The following is a 21,360-nucleotide window of genomic DNA, read 5'->3' as shown; positions in this document are numbered from 1 at the left end:
TGTTTTCTTAATTTCTCTTTCTGAAAGTTCATTGTTGGTGTATAAAAATAAAACTGATTTTTGTATACTGATTTTGTATCCTGCAACTTGACCGAATTTGTTTATTCTAACAGTGTTTTGGTAGAGTCTTTAGGGTTTTCTATATATAATACCATGTCATCCACAAATAGAGATAGTTGTACTTCTTCCTTTCTGATTTGGAGGCCAGTATTTGGGTTTTGTTTTTTTGTTTTTTTGTTTTTTTGTTTTGTTTTTCTTGTTTTGTTTTTTTTTGCCTAATTGCTCTGGTTAGGATTTCCAGTATTGTCAAATATAAGTGGCAAGAGTGGGCATCTTTGTCTTGTTCCTGATTGAGAGAGAAAGGTTTCAGCATTTCACTGTTGGGTATGATGTTAGCTGTGGGCTTGTCATTTATGGCCTTAATTATGTTGAGATATGTTCCCTTCATACCACTTTGTTGAGAGTTTTTGTCATGAAAGTATGTTGAATTTCGTCTAATGCTTTTCTGAATCTATTGAGGTCGTATAGATTATCCCCTTTCATTTCTGATTTTATTTATTTGAGTCTTCTTTTTTCTTAACTACTCTAAAGTTTTGTCAATTTTGTTTATCTTTTGGAAAGCCAGCTTTTAGTTTCATTGATCTTTTCTATTGTTTCTCTGGTCTCTATTTCATTTATTTCTATTCTGAGCTTTGTTATTTCCTTTCTTCTACCAACTTTGGGCTTAGTTTGTTCTTTTTTGTAGTTCTTTGAGCTGTAAAGTTAGTTTGTTTATCTTATATCTTTTTAATGTAGGCATTCATCGTTATGTATTTCCCTTTTCTAATTGCTTTTGCTGCATCTCATGTTGTATTTCCGTTTTCTTTTGTCTCAAGATTTTTTTTATAGTATTTTTTATTATATTATGTTAGTCACCATACAGTACATCCCTGGTTTCCGATGTAAAGTTCGATGATTCATTAGTTGCGTATAACACCCAGTGCACCATGCAATACGTGCCCTCCTTACTACCCATCACCAGCCTATCCCATTCCCCCACTCCCCTCCCCTCTGAAGCCCTCAGTTTGTTTGATTACTCTTTTGATTTCTTCTTAGACCCATTGGTTGTTCAGGAGCATGTTGTTTAAACTCCACATATTTGTGAATTTTCCAGTTTTCTTCATGTAATTGATTTCTAGTTTACCATTAGGGCTAGAAAAAAAGTGCTTGATTTGTTTTCTTTAGTTTTTTCAAGTCTTTTTTTGTGGCCTAAAATATCCATCCTGAAGAATTTTACATGTGTGCTTGAGAATATGTATTCATATGGAATGTTCTGTAAATGTCTGTTAGACCTTTCCAGTCCAGGGTGTCGTATAAGTCCAATGTTTCATTATGATTTTCTGTCTGAATGGTACCCCTGCTTCCTTTGCTTTCCATCTGAATAGTATATCTTTTTCCACCCCTTCACTTTCAGTCTGTGTGTGTCCTTAAAGCTGAAGTGAGTCTCTTATAAGCAGCATTTACTTGGTTCTTGTTTTTTGCCCATGAAGCTGCTCTCTGTGCTTGAATTGGAGAATTTCATCTATTTACATTAAAAGTAATTATTGGTAGGTTTGGACTTACTGTGGCTATTTTTTCATTGTTTTCTGGGTTTTTTGTAGTTCTTTTGTTCCTTTATTTCCTCTTTTGTTCTCTTGCGATTTGATGATTTTCTATAGAGGTTTGCTTTGATTGGTTTCTCTTTATCTTCTGTGTATCTACTATATAGGCTATTGTGGGGGGTGTTGTTTTTTTTTTTTAATTTAACCAAAGAGGTGAAAGTTTGTTTTTTAATAATTTTTATTTTGTTATGTTAGTCACCATACAGTACATGCCCAGTTTTTGATGCAATGTTCCATAATTCATTATTTGTGTATAACACCCAGTGCACCATGCAATACATGCCCTCCTTAATACCCATCACCGGCCTATCCCAATCCCCCCACCTCCCTCCCCTCTGAAGCCCTCAGTTTGTTTCCCAGAGTCCACAGTCTCTCATGGTTCATTCCGCCTTCTGTTTACACCCCCCCTTCATTCTTCCCTTCCTTCTCCTACCAATCTTCTTGCTATTTCTTATGTTCCATAAATGAGTGAAACCATATGATAATTGTCTTTCTCTGCTTGACTTATTTCACTTAGCATAATCTCCTCCAGTCCTGTCCATGTTGCTGCAAATGTTGGGTAATCATTCTTTCTGATGGCTGAGTACTATTCCATTGTATATATGGACCACAGCTTCTTAATCCAGTCATCTGTTGAAGGGCATCTCGGTTCCTTCCACGATTTAGCTATTGTGGACAATGCTGCTATGAACATTGGTGTGCATATGGCCCTTCTCTTCACTACGTCTGTATCTTTGAGGTAAATACCCAGTAGTGCATTTGCTGGATCACAGGGTAGCTCAATTTTTAACTTTTTAAGGGACCTCCACACTGTTTTCCAAAGTGTCTCTACCAACTTAGAGGCTATTGTTTTTGTTACCATGAGGCTTACACAAACCATTTATGTCAGTGTATTTTAAGCTAATAACAACTTCAAACACATGTAAAAGCTCTACACTTTTATACTTTCCTCTCCATGTTGTATTTGATAACAAAATTTACTTTTTTTACATTGTTATAATCATTAACAAATTGTTGCAGCATAGTTATTTTTAATAGCTTCCTCTTTTAAACTTCACATTAGAGTTATAAGTGATTTGCCCCACCATGATTACATTAGAATATTCTGTATATAACTATGTATCTTTACCAGTGGGTTTTATACTTTTATATGTTTTCTTGTAACTAATTGACATCCTTTATTTTCAGCCAGAACTCTCTTTAACATTTCTTATAAGGCCAGTGTAGTGGTGATGAATTCTCAGCTTTTGTTTGGGAAACTCTTCATCTCTCCTTCAATTCTGAAGGACAATTTTGCTGGGTAGTTTTTTCTTTATTTGTTTAACTTTAGCGTGTTGAATATGTCAGGTCCACTATCTTCTGGCGTGAATGTTTCTGCTGAAAAATCTGCTGATACTACTATGGAAATTCCTTTTATGAAACAGGTGCTTTTCTCTTGCTTCTTTTGGGTTCTCTCCTTGTCTTGAACTTTTGACAGTTTAATTATAATGTGTCTCAGTGTGGATATCTTTAGATTCTCCTATATGGAACTCTCTGGACTTCCTGGATCTGATGTCTGTTTCTTTCCCCAGGTTAAGGAAGTTTTTAGCTAGTATTTCTTTACATAAGCTTTCTCCCCGTTTCTCTCTCCTCCTTCTGGGACCACTATAATGCATATCTTGGTCTGCTTGATGGTGCCCCATATGTCTCTTAGCAAATTCACTCATTTTCATCCTTTTATCTTTTGGCTCCTCTGATTAGATGAATTCCTCTGCCCTGTCTTCAAGTTTGCTGATCCTTTGGTCCACTTCATCTAGTCTGCTGTTGAACTCCTCTAATGAATTTTTCAGTTCAGTTATTGTGTTCTTTGGCTAAGTGATTTCTGTTTGATGACTTTTTAAGTAGTCTCTCTTTGTTGAAATTCTAGCTTTGTTCATTCATTTGTCTCTTGACCTTGGTAAGCATCTTTGTAACTATCACTTTGAACTCTCTGGTAAATCACTACCTATATCATTGAGATCTGTTTCTGTAGATTTTCCTTGTTTTGTTTGGAACATATTCCTCTGTTTCTTCAATTTCCTTAATTCTTTATTCATTTCTGCACATGAGATAAAATAGCCACCTCACCCAGTCTTGATAGAATGGTCTTGTGTAGCAAATGAATCTCTTGAATCAGCCCGGCCCAAGTTCCTGGTTGTCCCTCAAACCACTGAGGTTGTCCAAGCCACCTGCTTTGTTGCTAGTGGCTCCCCATAGCTGCAGGCACTCCAAAACCCATCATTGTCCCAAAGGTGAGAATTGCAATCAGCACCTGGATGCAGGCTAATTATCAACTGGACCCTCAGATAGCAGCTGGGATACTATGTATTTAATCCCCCTTCAGAGAGACACTGAAAGATGGGCATTTTTGCCTGCTCTCTTTGTGCTAGGCCCAGGATATAGCCAGTAGGAGTGCTTCTGTACCTGTTAAAAATGCTCTGTGTGCTACAGTATTATGGGACTCAAGAATGCAAGCCCCATTGGTTCACCAGGCAACTGGGGACATCCCTTGAACAGCAGCCACAAAAGCTGGGGTGCCAGACATTTGTACACCCCTTCCAGGGAGATACTGGTGACTTAGTTTTACTGTTGCAGCAGGCTAGAGGGAAGGGATGAGGAAGGCATCCACCAGTTTCCCAGTCTCTGGTGAAGACTGTAGCCAGACAGTACATATGTGGTATAGTTAGAAACCTCACCCTCAGATAGCAGCTAAAAAAAAAAAAAAAAAAAGTTTTTAGTATTTGGGAGAGAGTGAGTGAGAGAGGACAAGTAGGGTGAAGGGCAGATTACAGTTATAATCCTGTTGAGTGGGAAGCCTGATGTGGAATTCGATCCTGGGACTCTGGGATCATTACCTGAGCTGAAAGCAGATGCTTAACCAACTGAGCCACCCAGGTGCCCTAAAAAATTTTATTTAAATTCAATTTAGTTAATATAAAGTGTATTATTAGTTTCAGGAGTAGAATTTAGTGATTCATCAGTTGCATATTACACCCAATGCTCATTCCATCAAGTGCCCTCTTTAATACCCATCACCCAATTACCCCATCCTCCCACCCACCTTCCCTCCAGTAAGTTTGTTCCCTATAGTTAAAAGTCTCTTATGGTTTGCCTCCCTGTCTGTTTTTATCTTATTTTTCCTTCCCTTCCCCTATGTTCATCAGATAGCGGATTTTAAAGTCTGCAAATAAACCTCTTTCAGGGAAGACTGGTATACAGGAGGTTTTGCCTGTTCTGTCTGTGCTGAGCCCTGGGGGTTTAGATGGTTAAGAACTGCTTCTTGGCTACAGTCCTGTGGGACTTATGAATGGAAGCTCTATTGACTTTTAGAACTAGGTGTTTATGGGCCTCATCCCTCATGTGGGAGTCTTAAAAGTTGGGGTACTAGATGTGAGGTCCAAACCATTTGCTCCTCATGGAGAAGCTGGGAGTTGGGGCTTTGCTCCCGATTATAGGACACTGTGCCAGGAGCAGAGTTTATGGCAAGAGTGTGTCTAAGGCTTTCCTACCCGTGTCAATGTGGGTGTTCTTTCATTTGCCCAACGTGTGTGAGCTGCATGGCTAGTTTCTGGATCTTTCAGAGCACACTGCTCCACGTGCAGCTGTATATATGATGTGCCTGTGGGAGGGGAGGCACTCAGGAGCTTCCTATTTCACCACCTTAGTCAACTCTCCTCCATTTTCAACTATTTTCACTATTTCTTCTGTTAAATCCATATTTCTAGACCATTTCTCAAAAAAGGCAAAATACACCATTTCCCTGTTCCATGTGTTCATGGCAGTATCTCCTAGAATCCCTCACCACCATCTTTTGCTTCTATGTGAACTCCCCTATCTGCCATATTGTCTGTCTCCTTTTACTCCTTTCCTTTGTGGCATTCCTTGAGAAATACATCTTTAGAATAGATTATTATGGAAGATAATATTTTTGAAATCTTGTCCAGAAATATTCTTGTTTTAGTGATACTCTTGTTTAGGTGGACACAGATTTTAGAATAAAATGAAGACTTTTGAAGGCATTGTTCTGTTTTGTTAAGTATTTTATTTATTTTAGAGATAGAGAGGGAAAAGCCAGGGGGAAGGAGGAGAGGGAGAGGGACAAGCAAACTCCACACGGAGTGTAGAGCCTCACGTGAGGCTCAGTCTCACCGCCCTGAGATCATGACCTGAGCTGAAATCAAGAGTTGGATGCTTAACTGACTGAGCCACCCAGATGCCCCTGTTCTACTGTTTTCTAACTTCCAGTGCTAAAAAGTCAAATGTTAGAAATTCTGAGTCTGGATCCTTTGAATGGGACCTATTTTCTTCTCAGAAACTTTTATGATCTTGTCTTTATCCCAGTGCTCTAAAATTTTTCAATTTGTCTGCTTTGGTTAGTCTTTTTTTTTTTTTTTTTTTTTTTAATTTTTGCTGAGCATATAGACCTTTTAAATCTGGAAACCCATGTCTTTCAGCTCTGAGAAATTACTTTCTAGGATAATTATGCACCCTTTCCTCTCCTCTCCTCTCTCTTCTGGAATCTACTAGTTAAGTGTTATATTCCCTAGAACAATCAGATTTCCTTATTTTTGCTCATTTTTCATCTGAGTTTTTGTCCTAGTATTTGTAACATTTAAACTTGATCTGCCAAAACTTCTAATGTTTTATTCTACTTTCAAAATGTCTTTTCTGAAAATTTTTAATAGCATCCTATTCTTATTCCCTATGTGAAATCAGCATTTTCTGAGACATTACTGTTAGACCTTGAGTGTTATAAATCTCATGAGAGAATGTGCTGAGAAAGATTTTGCCACTTCGAATATTTTCTTTGTATAGGGTTTAATCACCCCAAAATATATGCCTTTTAGTTTCCCTACTGTTAATTCAACTTAGTTTTAAGTGATTTCTTCAAAACTTGTCAAATATCATAAAGTGTTGGCAAGAAACAGGAAAAGTAGCTTATGAACATCTGTAGCCATGCTACAAATGGAGCTGAAGTGTAAATAACTGTGTAATAAAAAGACATGGAGATGATTCCAGCAATCAGACTTGGCCAAAGCACAAGGTTTTTGGCAATAGCTTGGAATGTGGAATGCATTGCCCACTTAAATCAAGGTCCAGATGCTTGTAATTTCTTTTTTCCAGTTTCCATTCACCATAATAGGGGGTGTGTGTGTGTCTGTGTGTCTGTGTGTCTGTGTGCACACGCACGTGCAAGGTCCTCAGGCCTCTGGGCAAGAATTTAATCTTTAGACATTATCCCATGCCCAAACAGCTTATGTACATGCAATTTATTTAAATGAGTGACATGGATGCTTTTATATCAGCATTCTCTTATTGCAAATGATAATGGCACCTTGTATCAGTTAAGTTTACCAAATGCTTTCATGTGTGGTCTCTCACTAAAAACCCTGTAAGCTTTAATCCTTATTGCACAGCTTGTAAAAGCAGACAGTAATAGTACAATGATTAAGTCTCATTGTTCTTAACCGAAAAATAGGTCATACTGATCTTGTAGTGTTTGTGTGTTACGTTACTTTATGTATGTACAATTAATGTGTCTGATATATAGCACTCAGAAAGTGGTTACCTTCGTTGTAGTGCTAGAATCTGTCGTCTTATAGATTCTAGCTGTCTTGTAATGCAATGCTTCAGTAATCAAGAATCTGATTTCCTGGAGCTCCGGAAAGTTCCCTTACTGCTCCATTCAGTACCCTCTGTACCAAATAGAGCTGTCATCCCTCTGTTTTTCACTCATTTATAAAACGTATTTCCATCTTTTATGTGTTCTGCATTCTTATTCAATTACAAACTTCTCAAAAATGGGAATTATCTCCCAACAGCCTTCTACAAATTTGAGACGCAATACTATCGGCTGACTCAAGTTGGTTTTACACTCAAAATTATTTTCCTGCTAAGTCTGCCATTGAAAAGAACTCTTAGTTTCAGGCAAATGGCAAACAGCTTTACTGCTTGAATTTCTTAAAAGGATTTGCTCTAAGTAGTCTATGAATGAAGTGTGTCAAATACTGCATAGCAAGTTAACGCATAATTCTTAGAATCAAACATACTTAGAACGCCAAGGGATCTAGGCTTATTTTGTGTTTTGTTTTTTAATGTAAAAAGTCAAGGCCTAGTATATATGAATCTGATTTGTACAGGGAAAGTCAGTTCTTGTGCCCATACTCTTCATGGTGATACTACCATTTCCCTATTCTGGAGATACGGCTTCCTGAGACCCACGAACACCAGAGTTCCAGGAGATAGAACCAGGAAGTCCTTGCAAAGAAATACTTTCACGTCACCTGTTCCCATAGCTTAGTCTAGTAGTTCTCAAATGCCAGTGGGTATAGGATTCACCTCAGGAACTAGACCCCCTCAAAAAATTGATTCGGTAGCCAAGATGAAGCAAGAACTCTGCATTTAAACAAACTTTCCCAAATGCCACTCTGTCATGTGTTTCTGACATATGTAGTTCAAGCCCCACAAGGAAAAGCATGGGCTAAGTCTGAGGCCATCCCCAGGGCTGGCATAAGAAGAAATAAAAGGCAACCTTTCCATCAAGTAGCTAAGTAGCTAAAACATTTGAAGGATAGAGAGACTCCTCGTTGCTGGCATTAGCCTGGGTCCACCACATACCTCTTTCCTATATGTTCCTTACCAACTTGCCTAGTTCTTTTTTTTTTTTTTTAAGATTTTTACTGGGTTTTATTGAAATCATGGTTCTGGTTAATGAAAGTATCTCAAAAAATTATCTATAAAAGATTAACAGGAAAAAATATGTAGGGTTACATTTAGTCCCAAGCTGCCTGCCTAGTTGTTTCTATTAGTGAACTGTCTTTTTAAAGACTCCAATCTTTTTTATTAACTTAATCCTTGTACAAAATATTAGACAAGGTGTTTGGAAAGTAAAGAGTTTATTTCCCCAGGCTGCTTCTCAAATATATGTGTACTCACTGTCCTCAAGGTTTCTAAATAGAATCAGGAAGGATTTCAGTATAACAAAGGAAGGTTGCTTAGTACCCCTGAAGAATATATTACAATTTCTTAAAAAAATTTCTCTCCTACACAGCTATGAATTCCAGGTGAAACCCAAAAACCCACTTGGAGAAGGCCCAGCCAGCAACACCGTGGCATTCAGTACCGAGTCAGGTAATCCCATCAACAGTAATTCCCAGCAAGGATGGAAAGCGCCACAGCATTTTGCCTAAGGAGCTTCTTTGAAACCCAGCTAAACAAACAGTGTATAAAGTGCTTCTTGAATTTTGAAAAAGCAAACTGATAAAGGTAGCCTAAAGGAAACACTGCATATGTTTTCTCATTTATTTTGATGTAAAAAAAAAAAAAAGGCATTATCAGTTTAAAAGATAAAAGTATAGTATAGTATACGCAAAAAACTAGTGAATGAATGTTCCTCTGTATGCTTAGAATAAACGCCTAGAATCGAAATATCAGACACGGTACATCCAGAAAGGGAATTCATTTGATAGTTTTTTTGATAAGCAGCTGTGAAATTTTCTGACCTCGTACACTCCAATTCCTTTAAAAGATATATCCGTACTCAACATTATTTGTCATTTTTACACCAAATGCACTTCATGGCATTTTGGTGATTTTACCATCAATAGTTTCTGTCTGAATCTAAAAGAGGAAGCTTTAAAATGCAGTGAGAGCTTGAAGAGCAATAAAGATTCCAAAAGATACAGCTGAGTACCTGGCAGGAGACTGTTCAACAGAAAATAATTCTAAAGCAAAACACACTTTCAAATTCAGTCTTTAGCAAGAGTGTACCACTTTCCAAGTCAGACTTAACCGTAAGCATCCCTCTTCTTCACTACGCCACGGGCACCCTGGCGCTTACTTACCTGATGTCACATCTGACTGTTTGCTCTTTCTCTTCAGCGGACCCAAGAGTGAGCGAGCCAGTTTCTGGTAAGTACTGTCTTGGTGTGAACACAACGACATGCTTTTCTAAACTGATTCAATTACACAGGCATGGCAGAATTTTGGTCTTGATTTCATTTTAGTCCATTTAGTCTTAGAGTATCAGCCAGGTGGGAAGTGAGCATTCCCTAACCTTGAGTACCTACAATGTATGGAGAACAAGTTGGACAATTTGAAACTCATTCATTCATGCACCAGGGCAGCTCAAAATTTCTGTTCAATAAGTCAAGATATAACATCCTCATTCTCACTTTTAATAACAAGTCACATTAAAGCATCTGTTTAAATTATATACCATGCTACCGAAAAACCCCACAAAAAAACAAACAAAACCCAAAAATCTAAATTTGCTCTAAGGGGATGCTATCTACATCGAGTCCTGCACAGATTCTCTGAAACCTAAACATACTGCTTATCTCACTATTGACAGGAACTTAAGTGGGAGTTTCTATGTTTAAACTGTTATTTTGGCTCCAGTATTTAGCATTGGAGAAAACCAGGTATCAGCATGTTGACAATGAACTTTGCCAACAGCTTTTTAAAAAACAATTGAGGACAGCTCTTCAATACCCAAAATTGAATACTAAACTCAGAGCTTGTGTTTTCCTTATGCAGCAGGAAGAGATGCCATCTGGACTGAAAGACCCTTTAACTCGGACTCTTACTCAGAATGTAAGGGCAAACAGTACGTCAAACGGACATGGTATAAAAAGTTTGTAGGAGTGCAGCTGTGCAACTCTCTCCGATACAAGATTTATCTGAGTGACTCCCTCACAGGTAAGCAAGGCTACTGGCTGTTTCGAGCCTTCAGGGAATGCTTCACAGCGTTCTGTAACTTGGCCTCTTCTGTGGATGGCTCCAGAGACTGAGGTGTGATATAAACACGGCTCTTCCTTTCGAGCAAGACGTTGCCGGAATGCTTAGCCTGGGATTTGAGGCATGCTACTAGAATGTAAATAATGAAAACGCAATATGAAACAAAATCATCAAGGCAAACCTGAATGTAACAGCACTTGCCACACTGAAGCTCAGTTTTGTTACAGCCACCAGGGACAGAGAGGCTACTGATAATAAAATGTGTGTATGTAACAATCATCATGGAAGGAATAGGGCATATTTAAGATTTAAACCTCCCAGAGACAAGATCAAAACACGTGACCGCAAGAGTGGTAACGCCTTGCTCCAGACGCAGTGGCACTGTTATCTTCTCTTTTGTATTCATACAGTAAACATTTTAAACAAGGCTGGCCCCAGCATGGAAAGGTAGACATCTGGCCAGTCATTCAACAAATAGCTGCTTCGTTCAGAGGTTTTCTAGGTACTAAGGACAAAGCAGTACACAAAACATATTCTGCTTTCTTACGGTTTATAATTTAGGAGAGACAGACCACAAATATGTAAATAAAAACTGCATGTAGTGCTTTGAAGAAAAATTAGAAACGGTGAGAGACAATGGGCAAGTGGAAGCTTCTTTAGTTAGAATGGCCTCTCTGAAAAGCTAACATGTGTGCTAAGAAGAAAACTATGAGGAGGAAACACCCCAGCAAAAAATCTAGGGATGAAGCACTAGAGGTAGAGGGGAGAGCAAGGCAAAGGCCTCTGCCGGAATGTGCCTCGCCAGCAGCACTGGCGTGGCTGAGGCGTAGAAGGGGAAGGGCAGGCAGGCAGGCAGAGACTCAGGTGGAGCTCTGACACCACGTAAAGATTTGGGGTTTTCTTTTGAATACAACAGGAGACTGCAGGAGACATTTATGAAGAGTAACATTATCTGAGCTGCATTTTAAAATGCACGGGGGCGGGGGAGAGGGAAGGTGTGAGGGAAGGAGTAAAAGCAATGGTGGTAGCAGCTGAAGACTTCCATAGTTCAGTCAAGGGACACTGGTGGCTTGAACTAGGGTGAAGGGGGGGTAAAGTACAAAAACAGAAAAGGCTCTATCTGAAGAAATTTGAATAGGTAACACTTCATGATCCTTTTAATTTCTTGTTCCTTAGGAAAATTTTATAACATAGGCGATCAGAGAGGCCATGGAGAAGACCACTGCCAGTTTGTGGACTCGTTTTTAGATGGACGCACAGGACAGCAACTCAGTTCTGACCAGTTACCCACCAAAGAAGGTATGTTTTCTGAGCCTCCTCCTAAGCAAGAGGATTTTACAAATTAACACAAAGAGAATTCAAGCTGAGGACAGCAATCACTTTAAAAATAATTCTACAGTACTACTGCTCTAATTATCTGACTAGAAAAAAAGACTTTCATGTTAAGACCTTAATAGAAGTTTCTCAACTTTCCTCCCAGTCCCTAAGACTCTATTCCTTTAGAGTAAGGGACATTACACACGGACAGCTATAGACATTCTACTTCAAGACAACACTTCAGTTTGCAAAAACAGCTACAGAACAGTAGTGTTTTCCCAACCTTAAATCACCTCTATATTACCTTATAGTTATACAGAGCACACAGGCATTTTTTTATTCCCTTATTTGCCACATAAATATAATTAAAATCGAACAATTCTGGTGAGTATTAAATAACCACTGTAACTTGCTGAAGACATACTAGCACTAAGCTGCTCCTTGAGGATTTATAAGATTGAAAATTTAATCCTTAGCCACACAGGGCAGGAGAGAGTATATTAAATGTCGGTATTACTCAGCAATCACTACGAGGTTTCTGCATTAGTCTTTTCAGCAGCATTTTGTTCAATGGCATTTAAGTCCTCTTTTACTGTGGCTGGTGTTTTTATCTGCGAGCCCATTAACAGGATGCTGAAACATTGGATATAAAACATACTGTAAATTGTGTATACCGCCAAAACATTTTACATTTGCAGCAAAAATTTTAATCATTTAGTGTACAGTCCTTGAAGATTTCACCTGTTTAATTTTTAGAAATTTAACGTTCTTAGAACTGCCCTTTTTTGCTTCCTAACATTGCAGTAAACGGCACCTTTACTCGATCAGGTCTTCATAGACCACGACTAGTCCGGACTGTGCAGAGACTATACTGAACGTGCCCAATCACACTCAAAACACAAAGCCCTCCGACGCCTGCCCCCTTTCAGGAGTCTCTCAGCCGTTACCAACCAGCTCACCCCACCGTGGGAAGGCACGGTTCAGAGGAGTTTCAGGTGCCCCTCGTGTTTAGTCAGCCATTACCACGCAGGCTCTCTGTTGCTCTCCATTTTCTAAAATACTTCGCTTCACCTAGAGTAACATTCAGCCATTCACTGCCACCCTTCAATCTGTGAGTGGTGAGGGCAAAAATACAGCAGCTATTAAAATAAAATTATTTTCCTCCTTAGGCTATTTCAGAGCAGTTCGTCAGGAACCTGTCCAATTTGGAGAAATAGGTGGCCACACCCAAATCAATTATGTCCAGTGGTATGAATGTGGGACCACAATTCCTGGAAAATGGTAGATGCTGCAATCAGGATCAAAAGTGCCTTCTGTTTTAGCATGGCAAAAAAATAATTGGAAACACTATAGTATTTGTCACATTCATTTAAAGCTGTTATGTTTACTATGTATTAAAGTTTAATAGCGATAGTAGATGTTTATTAGAAATATTGCTGAGAATATTTATCAGGTTTTACAAAACCATTCTAAGAAAACAAGATATTGACATTAACAGAATACATTTTTAGGGAAGCTGGCTCCCTATTCATGGTATTTTAAGAGATCATTTGTATATTATTTATCACTCTGTTGTAATGATGTTTTGAGATACTTTTATAACAAATTTAACATCAAAAACTAATATAGTTTTAAAAAAATATTTACTTTTATTAAAATGTGTTCTTCTTACTGGTGAGTTAACTCCATAAATCTCAACTTGGTTTAACTTATTAGATCAAATTATCTTGAGCATTTGTATCTGGGGGAAAAAAGGTCCTAATATTCATGTTTATTTAAACTTCAAATTTTTAGTAATAGCTACATAGCTTTTCTGAAGCATTTCAATAGTTAACCATTCATGCCAATAATCTTTGAGAAGACTGAATCATTAAATTTGATTTCAGCTACAAACCGAACAATATCTGACCTATTCAATTTCAAAATATACATTTTGTTCTTTCTCTGCCCATAAATATGTTACAATGTCTGAATGTACTTTGTCAAACTATCCCTTTAAGCAGGGATTTGTCTTCATACTGTTGTTACTATAATTCTAGTGAAGCTGTAAGTAGAGACTGAATGTGAACAAATGCATGCCATCCCTACCATTTTACAGGCTAGGTACTCAGTTTTTAGACCTCTAGGAATGAATGTATCAGAGAATGTTTTCGTAATTTGTCTAACTCAACCTGTAATGAAATTCTTATTTTAAAAAAGTCCTTCATTCGGGGAGGGACATGGGAATACTGCACTGCTGCCCTCTTTCTGAAAGGACCTTTCCTCTGCTTACCCTTCAACATGCTTCAAGTTTATCATCGATGCTACATTTTGTATTTTTCAAGCAAGTATAAACTCTGCAATAAAGAGATGTAGTTTTTTTAAGACTGACTTCCTCATTTCTGAATGGTTCACTCTATAAGGAACATCACCAAGTTATTCAGGATCTACCCAAACCCCCCTCGTATCTGTTGTGTTTATATGTCATTTTATCTTCTCCGAAATCTATTTTAAAGAAGTTTCATTGTTTTAAACCGATGATTATTAAATGCATTTCTTTCAACGTCAGGACAAAAATTAAATGGCACCGTGTTTCTTGGAACAGAAAACTGTAAGTTAAAATGCCTATACTTCATTTTGAGACCAAGCAGCAAAAATAATTTTTCTCATTTAGTCATTAACATATACAAGACCACTAATGGATTCAATTATCTTTATTAACCTATCAATGTTACATTTTATACATCATAATACCTAGTTGTCTTCTCAAAGGGATCTATTTTAGTACATCATGTTTGTTAATAATAAAAAGCCAAGTTAAGATGGCTAAACTTCAACCTAGCATTTTAATATCCTCCGGGCAAGCTAGAAAGTCAATCACTTTACACACATCAGAGTAGTGTTCCAAAATAACTAGGCAGCTGCTACACTTTTAAGCAAGGGAAGAAAAAAACTTTTTCATTTTGGTCTTTTTGTGTTCCAGCAAATTATACTTTCAATTAACAGCAACAATGATATCATAAAAAATGCTCTGCTTTTTAAATTTCTGAACTTCAATACAAACTAAAATAGTAGTATCGGAGTCTTTTAGGAGGCAAATAGCTATCAGCTACATTCATCACTGTAGCTGAGCCTCTTTACCGATAGCCAGGTCCAGGTTGGGTATAGCCCTGACCAAAGGGAGGCCGAGTGCGAGCATAAGGGTTAGGCCCACTAGGAGGCGGAGTCATAGTACTTCCAGGAGGTGGAGTAAAACCTGGTCTTGGTTGATAGGCCCCGGGCTGGCTTGGAGCCATTCCAGGTTGTGAGGCAGGAGCCACAGAATAACTGGTAGGCTGAGAAGTCTGGGTAGTGTAAGTTTGTGGAGGGTAACTGCTCGCCTGGTACTGCTGTGCTGGTTGAGCGGGCAGCTGCTGAGGCTGGCCAGCAAAGGCAGGAGCCGGTGCCTGGGAAGCCGGTTGCTGGCCATATCCCTGGAACTGCTGAGGTTGTTGGGGTCCAGTCTGCTGACTATAGCCTGCTGAAAAGGCAAAATAGAGTACATATAGATCTTATTTTTCTTTTGGTGAAAGGTTTTCCAGAGAATTAGTCTTACTGTTACGGACCAAAAAAGATGAGAAATTTAAACTTATTCCTAAGTATTTATATAACAAGTAGAGTAGTACAGTCCATCATATAATGTTACTTCAAAACCAAATAGTATCAAAAAAATATTTTCTAAACAAATTTTTTTAAACCCTCTAATCTAAATTGAAACCACTATATATCTCTTCATTACAAATGTTTCTATACTACATGATCCCTAAGAGCAAATACCTGTTCTAGCATAATTCCTGGTACAGAAGAGATGCTCAAATGATAAATGCAGGAATTAACGTAAAGCTAGTCATTAACCTGGCGTGGAGGGGAGGCCTAACAACTGCACCAAGTAAAAACATAATGAGCAATGAAGATTTTTAAATGAAGCAGTGGTGCTACAAATATATCTTACTGTGCTAATGAGATGCTTTAAGGTTCACACTCTATAAAAACTAAGCCATTTAAGAATAAACATTAAGTACCATTTTCACAATCCTTAAAATCTTTTAGATTTGGTATCTGATGTTTTGCCTTTACAAGTCAGAATTCTGACTTAGTAGTAACAGCAGAACACATAAAAAACATACGATATTGCCCCACAATATCAACATCTATATTCATTATTTATTAGGATTTAAAAAAAGTTTTTTTTTTAAAAGAACAAGTCTGCTTCACTAAAAACTTTTATCTCTACCATGAAACACACCTGCAGCTACTTGCAATGAAACCTCTCCAATGACTGGAATCCTGTCAGCATTAAATACCAGATACATAAGAAAATAATTAAAATATGTACAACCCTGCATTTTAAAAAAAAAAAGGATTGAATGAATTTGAGTATATTCTGAACTCACCTTGAACCTGGGTTCAAAATTTACTCATGAAAGAAACCTTTTTGACACAGTCCATGAGTAAAACTGGAAAAGGTCAGAGGGAAACTGCCAAACCAACAGTGTCAAAAATTGTCCAATGTTACCACCACCACTTACAGTCTCCAAGCAGAGTATTTAGTTGACAATTTCCACATCTCCCAATCAAATTCAAGCTACTAGGACTAGTAGGATCAGAAATACAAAGATGATGATTTGAAAACTAAATTTTACTCGAGTGAAGACCCTGACTAAAATCATTAAGAACAAGCTTAACTTTTAATAAGCTGAAAATCAAGTATCTAAGGCATTTTACTTAATGGTAGCATCCAAATACTAAAGTCAATTCATGATAAAATCTTTAATGTCATACAACTTCTCCTATCCTCCACATAAAATTTGCTTAATTTTTTTACTGTAAGTTTATGGAGAAACAGAAGGACTCAGCTTTTACTGAAAATGTCTATGAGCAAAATACTGCTGCCTTTTCATCCTGACAGCTGAAATCTAGACTGGCTTTTTAAGTAAGTCAGGGAACGACCAGATCGTTAATTATTTCTCAACAGAGGGAATAACTCCTATGGGCCTAATGCCATTTCATTAGCAACCTATTAGTCTTTGATCATAATGTGGCAATGCTTCTGTTATGTGTATAGTTTCCCTCCTAGCCCCACCCTCTCTCCCTTGAGAAACAACTTTGGCGAAGAACAACAAAAATCTCAAGAAATGGAAATTATGTGATTTTTAAAAAAATTAGTGTAGGACAAGGGATCATATGACCCACAAAGTCTAAAATATTTACTGTCCAGCCTTTTATGGCAGATGGTAAGTCTGCTGCCACTGGCCTAGGCTGGACAACGCAGAGTGATATAATTAACAGCAAAGCACACTGCCTCTGACGGAGCTCCCCCACTGAATGCCTGCGTGTCCTTCCATGTGTCACAACCTCTTTGAACCCTAACTGCCTCGTTTATAAAATGAGCGGGTGAGACAAGGACAAATGGTTTCCAGCCCTGCCTGCACTTCAGAATGACCTGCAATGCTTTTGAAACACCAAAGCCTGAGTCCCACTCCTAACCAACTGAAACAAAATATCTGGGAGTAGAGCCTAGGCACCTACAACTTTCAAAAAAAAAAAAAAGCTCTCCGGGTGATTCTGAGGCACAGAGGGAGTCGAAATCCCCTGGATTAGAATGATGACTAGGTCTTTTCAGCTCTGATATCTACTATTTCTACAAATTATATAATTTATAACACTCTAAAGGACTGCAAACCTAAAATAATCCTAATATCATAATCCAAGCTTAAATTCATCCCACCTACTTAACATAATTAAAAACTAGCAGCTATAGGTTAAATCACTCTATAGCAAATACAATACAAATAAAAATTGCTATATGCATTGAAGTATGTCAAAACTCCAATTAAAGATAGAATTTTATGGTCTAGTGCAGGAGTCATGACATACTTTTTTTGAACAGCCTGAGAGTAAATATACCAGGTTTTGTGGGCCACACAGTCTCTGCTGCAAGCACTCAGCTCTGCCCGGACACAGCGACAGACAGCACAGAAATGAGCGGGTGCAGATGTGTTCCAACAGAACTTGATTCACAAAAACTGGTGACATGCCGTATTTGGCCCATGGCTACGGTGTGCTAATGCCTGCTCTACTTGAACTCTAAAACTGCATAAAATAGAATTTTAGACAAGATTCAACTTAGATAAATTATTTGTAATTACATGAACTTTCGATACTTAAATCTTTGGCTGTGAAACATGAGTTAAATTCTCTGATATAACAAAGGTAAAATTACCTGATTTATAATGATCATGGTCAAAACTACACTAAACAGATTTCATATTAAATATGGATAATCGTCAGTGGACAGAAGGTAAAAGAAAATACCCAGAATGCCTATTTAAAAACAACTATATTCAACGTTCTTAGCTGCCCAGATTACATTTGACACAAGTCTAATTTTTTGGCCTATTTTTGGTATTCCTACATACTCTGGGAGATTTAAAAACCTAAGTAGCTTAATTTGGTTCTTATTTACTAAGACTGCCTTTTCATGTATGAGGAAAATGTTAATATTTTTACAGTACGCTGGATTGTATGTGACATATAATGGGCGAAAAAATCTTGCATTTCTGCTGTTTTAAGTCACCCGAGAGAAAAGGAGATCATACCAGTATGAGATAGCTTGTGCTAAAAATGTTTTCAAGCTACAAGTTATTACACAATCTACTATGACTGTTGACTGAAATGTTGATTTACAATAAAATATTTATGCAAAATATTTAAAAATAAACAAATGTTATTTTCTCCCATAAGTAAATACTTAACACCTCCTATGACAATGTAAGTATTACAAATCAAGGAGTTAAGGGGAAAAGATTCAAGTTTAATGAGTACAGAAACAGCTCACAATCGATGAGTCACCTCCCTCTGGACACACGCTCACCTGAATACTGAATACCGTACTGCTGGGGCGGCTGAGGGGGCGCCTGTGGCTGCTGGGCACCGTAGCCAGCCTGTTGCGGGTACTGCTGGTACATCTGACCTAAACAAGACAAGGAAAAGAGACAGGTTTAATTTGGCAGAGAGAAATATTTTTAAAGCACGTTTAATTCTCTCCCCACCCAAACATAAATACACGTAGAACAAGACACAAGAATGTGTTTGTTCCCCTTTAAGTGCTGCGAAATAGAGAAGACTGAACAACTGAACAAGCGCAGCTGCTCCGCTCTGGACTAGCGGCAGAGAACTCTCAGCAGCAGCAATTAACACTAGTGTGGTCACTTCATAAATTCCAGAAAACCAATGTTTTCGAAAAACCCAACTGCCAACAGACAGGGACTACTAATGTTCAGTAAGAAATCAACCGAGTCAAAAATCAAGAAATAAAAATCTGAGAAAAGGAACAAATACAACTGACAGCTCCTAAATCTCTCTCAAAACACTGTATTTATTCTAAAGGTTTGGACCTTTGTTACCATATGAACAGACTCTCTGGTAACAAGGAACTAGGCGACATCTTTCATGGCAGGCCTCAAAGACACCTGCGGCATTTGACAACAGTTTGCTTTTCCATCATCGGAACATCCTCGCCCATCCTGCGGAATCTGATAAAAGCCTAAATGGTCCTTCACTGTGCACTTTTTGAAAATGGCAGACCTGCTTAACACTGGGGATCTATACTGGGAAATGAGAGTCCTGTTTGGGGTCAGGAGATCACAGTTCCTATGGAAAAACCTTTTGGACACTGTTACTACTTGTGATTTCTAAACAAGCAAGGATTTATTGGTTCACATCTTTCTCATCCCTCTACTACTTAACTCTTGTTCTAATGGTGGATTCAGCCAGACCTAATATCTAGAGTAGCAATAAAACTCGCATTTTACTATCTAGCTAATATTTAAATCTTTAATTATATACTGGCTAATTCTTTAAAAAATATTCAAACTACCTGTTATTAATCTAAAGATTATGAGTAAATAGCATATTTTTGGCAGAAAGGGACAAGTGAAAAAAAGTCACATTATCCTTAGTGCCACCACTCAAACTGAGGTTACAGGCAGCTAGCACTCACAGTCTGAAATCAAGGGATAGAGCCCACTCCACTGGGCTCCCCACTCAGCCCCGTGTACTGCCGCACTGAATGAGATATGCCTGTATTTATAGCCAGCTTATTTCCTAGCAAGCAGTTGTCTGCTTTTTATGGGAGAAATAAAATCTACTTAACTATTTTTAAACTACTAAACTTCCCAAATACAACAACAAAAAAACTGACAAGAGTTTCTTGAATGCTTTCCTAACAGTTTAAGACTTACAGATAGCACAAAAGGTAGTACAGGAGTTAACTACCTTGGAAGATACCACCTTAATCCTAGATTGTATTTTGTTAACTAAATTTCAGAACAGAAGTGACCAGAATCTGATACAGAAATATAATCAAAAGGGAAAAATATTTACAGCATCATAATAGGTTCTAATTCTCAGAAATTAGAATGACTGACTCGACAATACAAAAATGAGCAAAGAACAGAGAGGCAATAAATACATGGGCGGGGGGGGGGGGAACCTTATTAGCAATTCCTATTTCAGATACATAAAAATTAAGCAATTTACCTGGGGTCAATACAGCAAATATGAACCATCATTGGAATGCAGGCAAAACTCTAGAGCTTTAGCAGAAGTTCTGTATACATTATCTCATTTAATATAAATATTAGCTTAGGTATCATCAAAAAAACTGAGATTAAGGCTCCATGTAACAGTCTGTTGCCATCAGTGATTTAAAGCATAATTATTTTCCTCAATAAAATCTCACAGGTATAACAACTATTCTTAAAGCAAGCACATATGCTATTTTTTTCCTAAGCTGCTATAAACCCATTATGAAAATGTCACCTCTGGGGTTAAAAGTTTCAGAGGTTTAAAAGTTCAGAGGTAGAGGTTTATCTCTACACAAGGTATTCCTTTTACTTACTTTGTTCAAGTCCAAACCAGACTCTGTCACAATATACTAAAAATGTAATTAAGAAGTCTGTGTCTAGTTGTAAAAAAGGAGGAATACCTTCACATACTCATAAGAAGAGAGCTACAGGATATATTATTAAGTGAAAAAGCAAGGTAGAGACATTGTTTAGAGTAAGCTGTGTTTTGAGTAAAACATATTTATGCTATGTTTTGTGTATTATATTTTCAGGAAGAATCACTAGAATGACGTAAAAATAATAAAAACTACTACCTAAAGGAAGACAGAGACCAGGATGAAGCAGAGAGTCACTCTGTTGCACAGAGTGGTAGCCAGCCTCCGGGATTAGCCCCTGCCCATTAGAGCACTCCCACAGGACTCCTGCCCAAGTGCTCCTCGTATCCTTTCCATTTTTAGAAATAAGAAAGATTAACTTCACAATACAAAAAGAGCAAAGAATAAGCCATAAACACAAGAGTATTCACGCTCTTGTGCAGTCCGCTTCTCACACTCAATAGGGCTGACCTGTATACCAAGAGAATATTGTAGAAATCATGACATTTCTGAGGACAGGTCACAAAAGACAGCCACCTTCTCTCTTAACTCTCTCTTGATCATTTGTTCACTCTCTGCTGGAAGCTGCTGTGGCATGTGGTCACCTAAGCAGCCTAGGAGCGGTCCATGTGAGGAACTGAAGCCTCCTGACAACAACGAAGTGAGAGAGTCCTCTTAGAAGCG

General features: G+C 37.9%; 2 protein-coding genes across 23 annotated transcripts in view; one reads left to right on the top strand and one right to left on the bottom strand.

The window, feature by feature from the left end:
• The window catches only part of LOC103673262 (ABI family member 3 binding protein), a 231,995-nt gene extending 217,917 nt beyond the window's left edge, over nucleotides 1-14,078 (top strand). For all 18 annotated transcript variants that reach the window (XM_040621162.1, XM_008702020.2, XM_008702019.2 and 15 more), the window contains 5 exons: nucleotides 8,710-8,789; nucleotides 9,540-9,569; nucleotides 10,197-10,358; nucleotides 11,574-11,696; nucleotides 12,884-14,078. In XM_040621162.1, the coding sequence (XP_040477096.1) occupies nucleotides 8,710-8,789; nucleotides 9,540-9,569; nucleotides 10,197-10,358; nucleotides 11,574-11,696; nucleotides 12,884-12,999 (511 nt within the window). In that variant the 3' untranslated portion in view covers nucleotides 13,000-14,078. The remainder of the gene's footprint in view (nucleotides 1-8,709; nucleotides 8,790-9,539; nucleotides 9,570-10,196; nucleotides 10,359-11,573; nucleotides 11,697-12,883) is intronic.
• Nucleotides 14,079-14,392: 314 nt separating this feature from the next.
• The window catches only part of TFG (trafficking from ER to golgi regulator), a 29,753-nt gene continuing 22,785 nt past the window's right edge, over nucleotides 14,393-21,360 (bottom strand). For 3 of the 5 annotated variants that reach the window (XM_008702016.2, XM_040621172.1, XM_040621175.1), the window contains exons 7-8: nucleotides 18,607-18,705; nucleotides 14,393-15,213 (exon numbers count right to left, since the gene is read on the bottom strand). In XM_008702016.2, coding sequence (XP_008700238.2) covers nucleotides 14,831-15,213; nucleotides 18,607-18,705 — 482 coding nt within the window. In that variant the 3' untranslated portion in view covers nucleotides 14,393-14,830. The remainder of the gene's footprint in view (nucleotides 15,214-18,606; nucleotides 18,706-21,360) is intronic. The other 2 variants (XM_040621174.1, XM_040621176.1) reach the window with 1 other exon arrangement.

Source organism: Ursus maritimus, unplaced genomic scaffold (genome assembly GCF_017311325.1).
Source record: "Ursus maritimus isolate PB19 unplaced genomic scaffold, ASM1731132v1 scaffold_4, whole genome shotgun sequence".
Lineage (NCBI taxonomy): Eukaryota > Metazoa > Chordata > Mammalia > Carnivora > Ursidae > Ursus > Ursus maritimus.
Note: the sequence above shows the minus strand (reverse complement) of the source record. Positions and strands in the feature narration are given on the sequence as shown.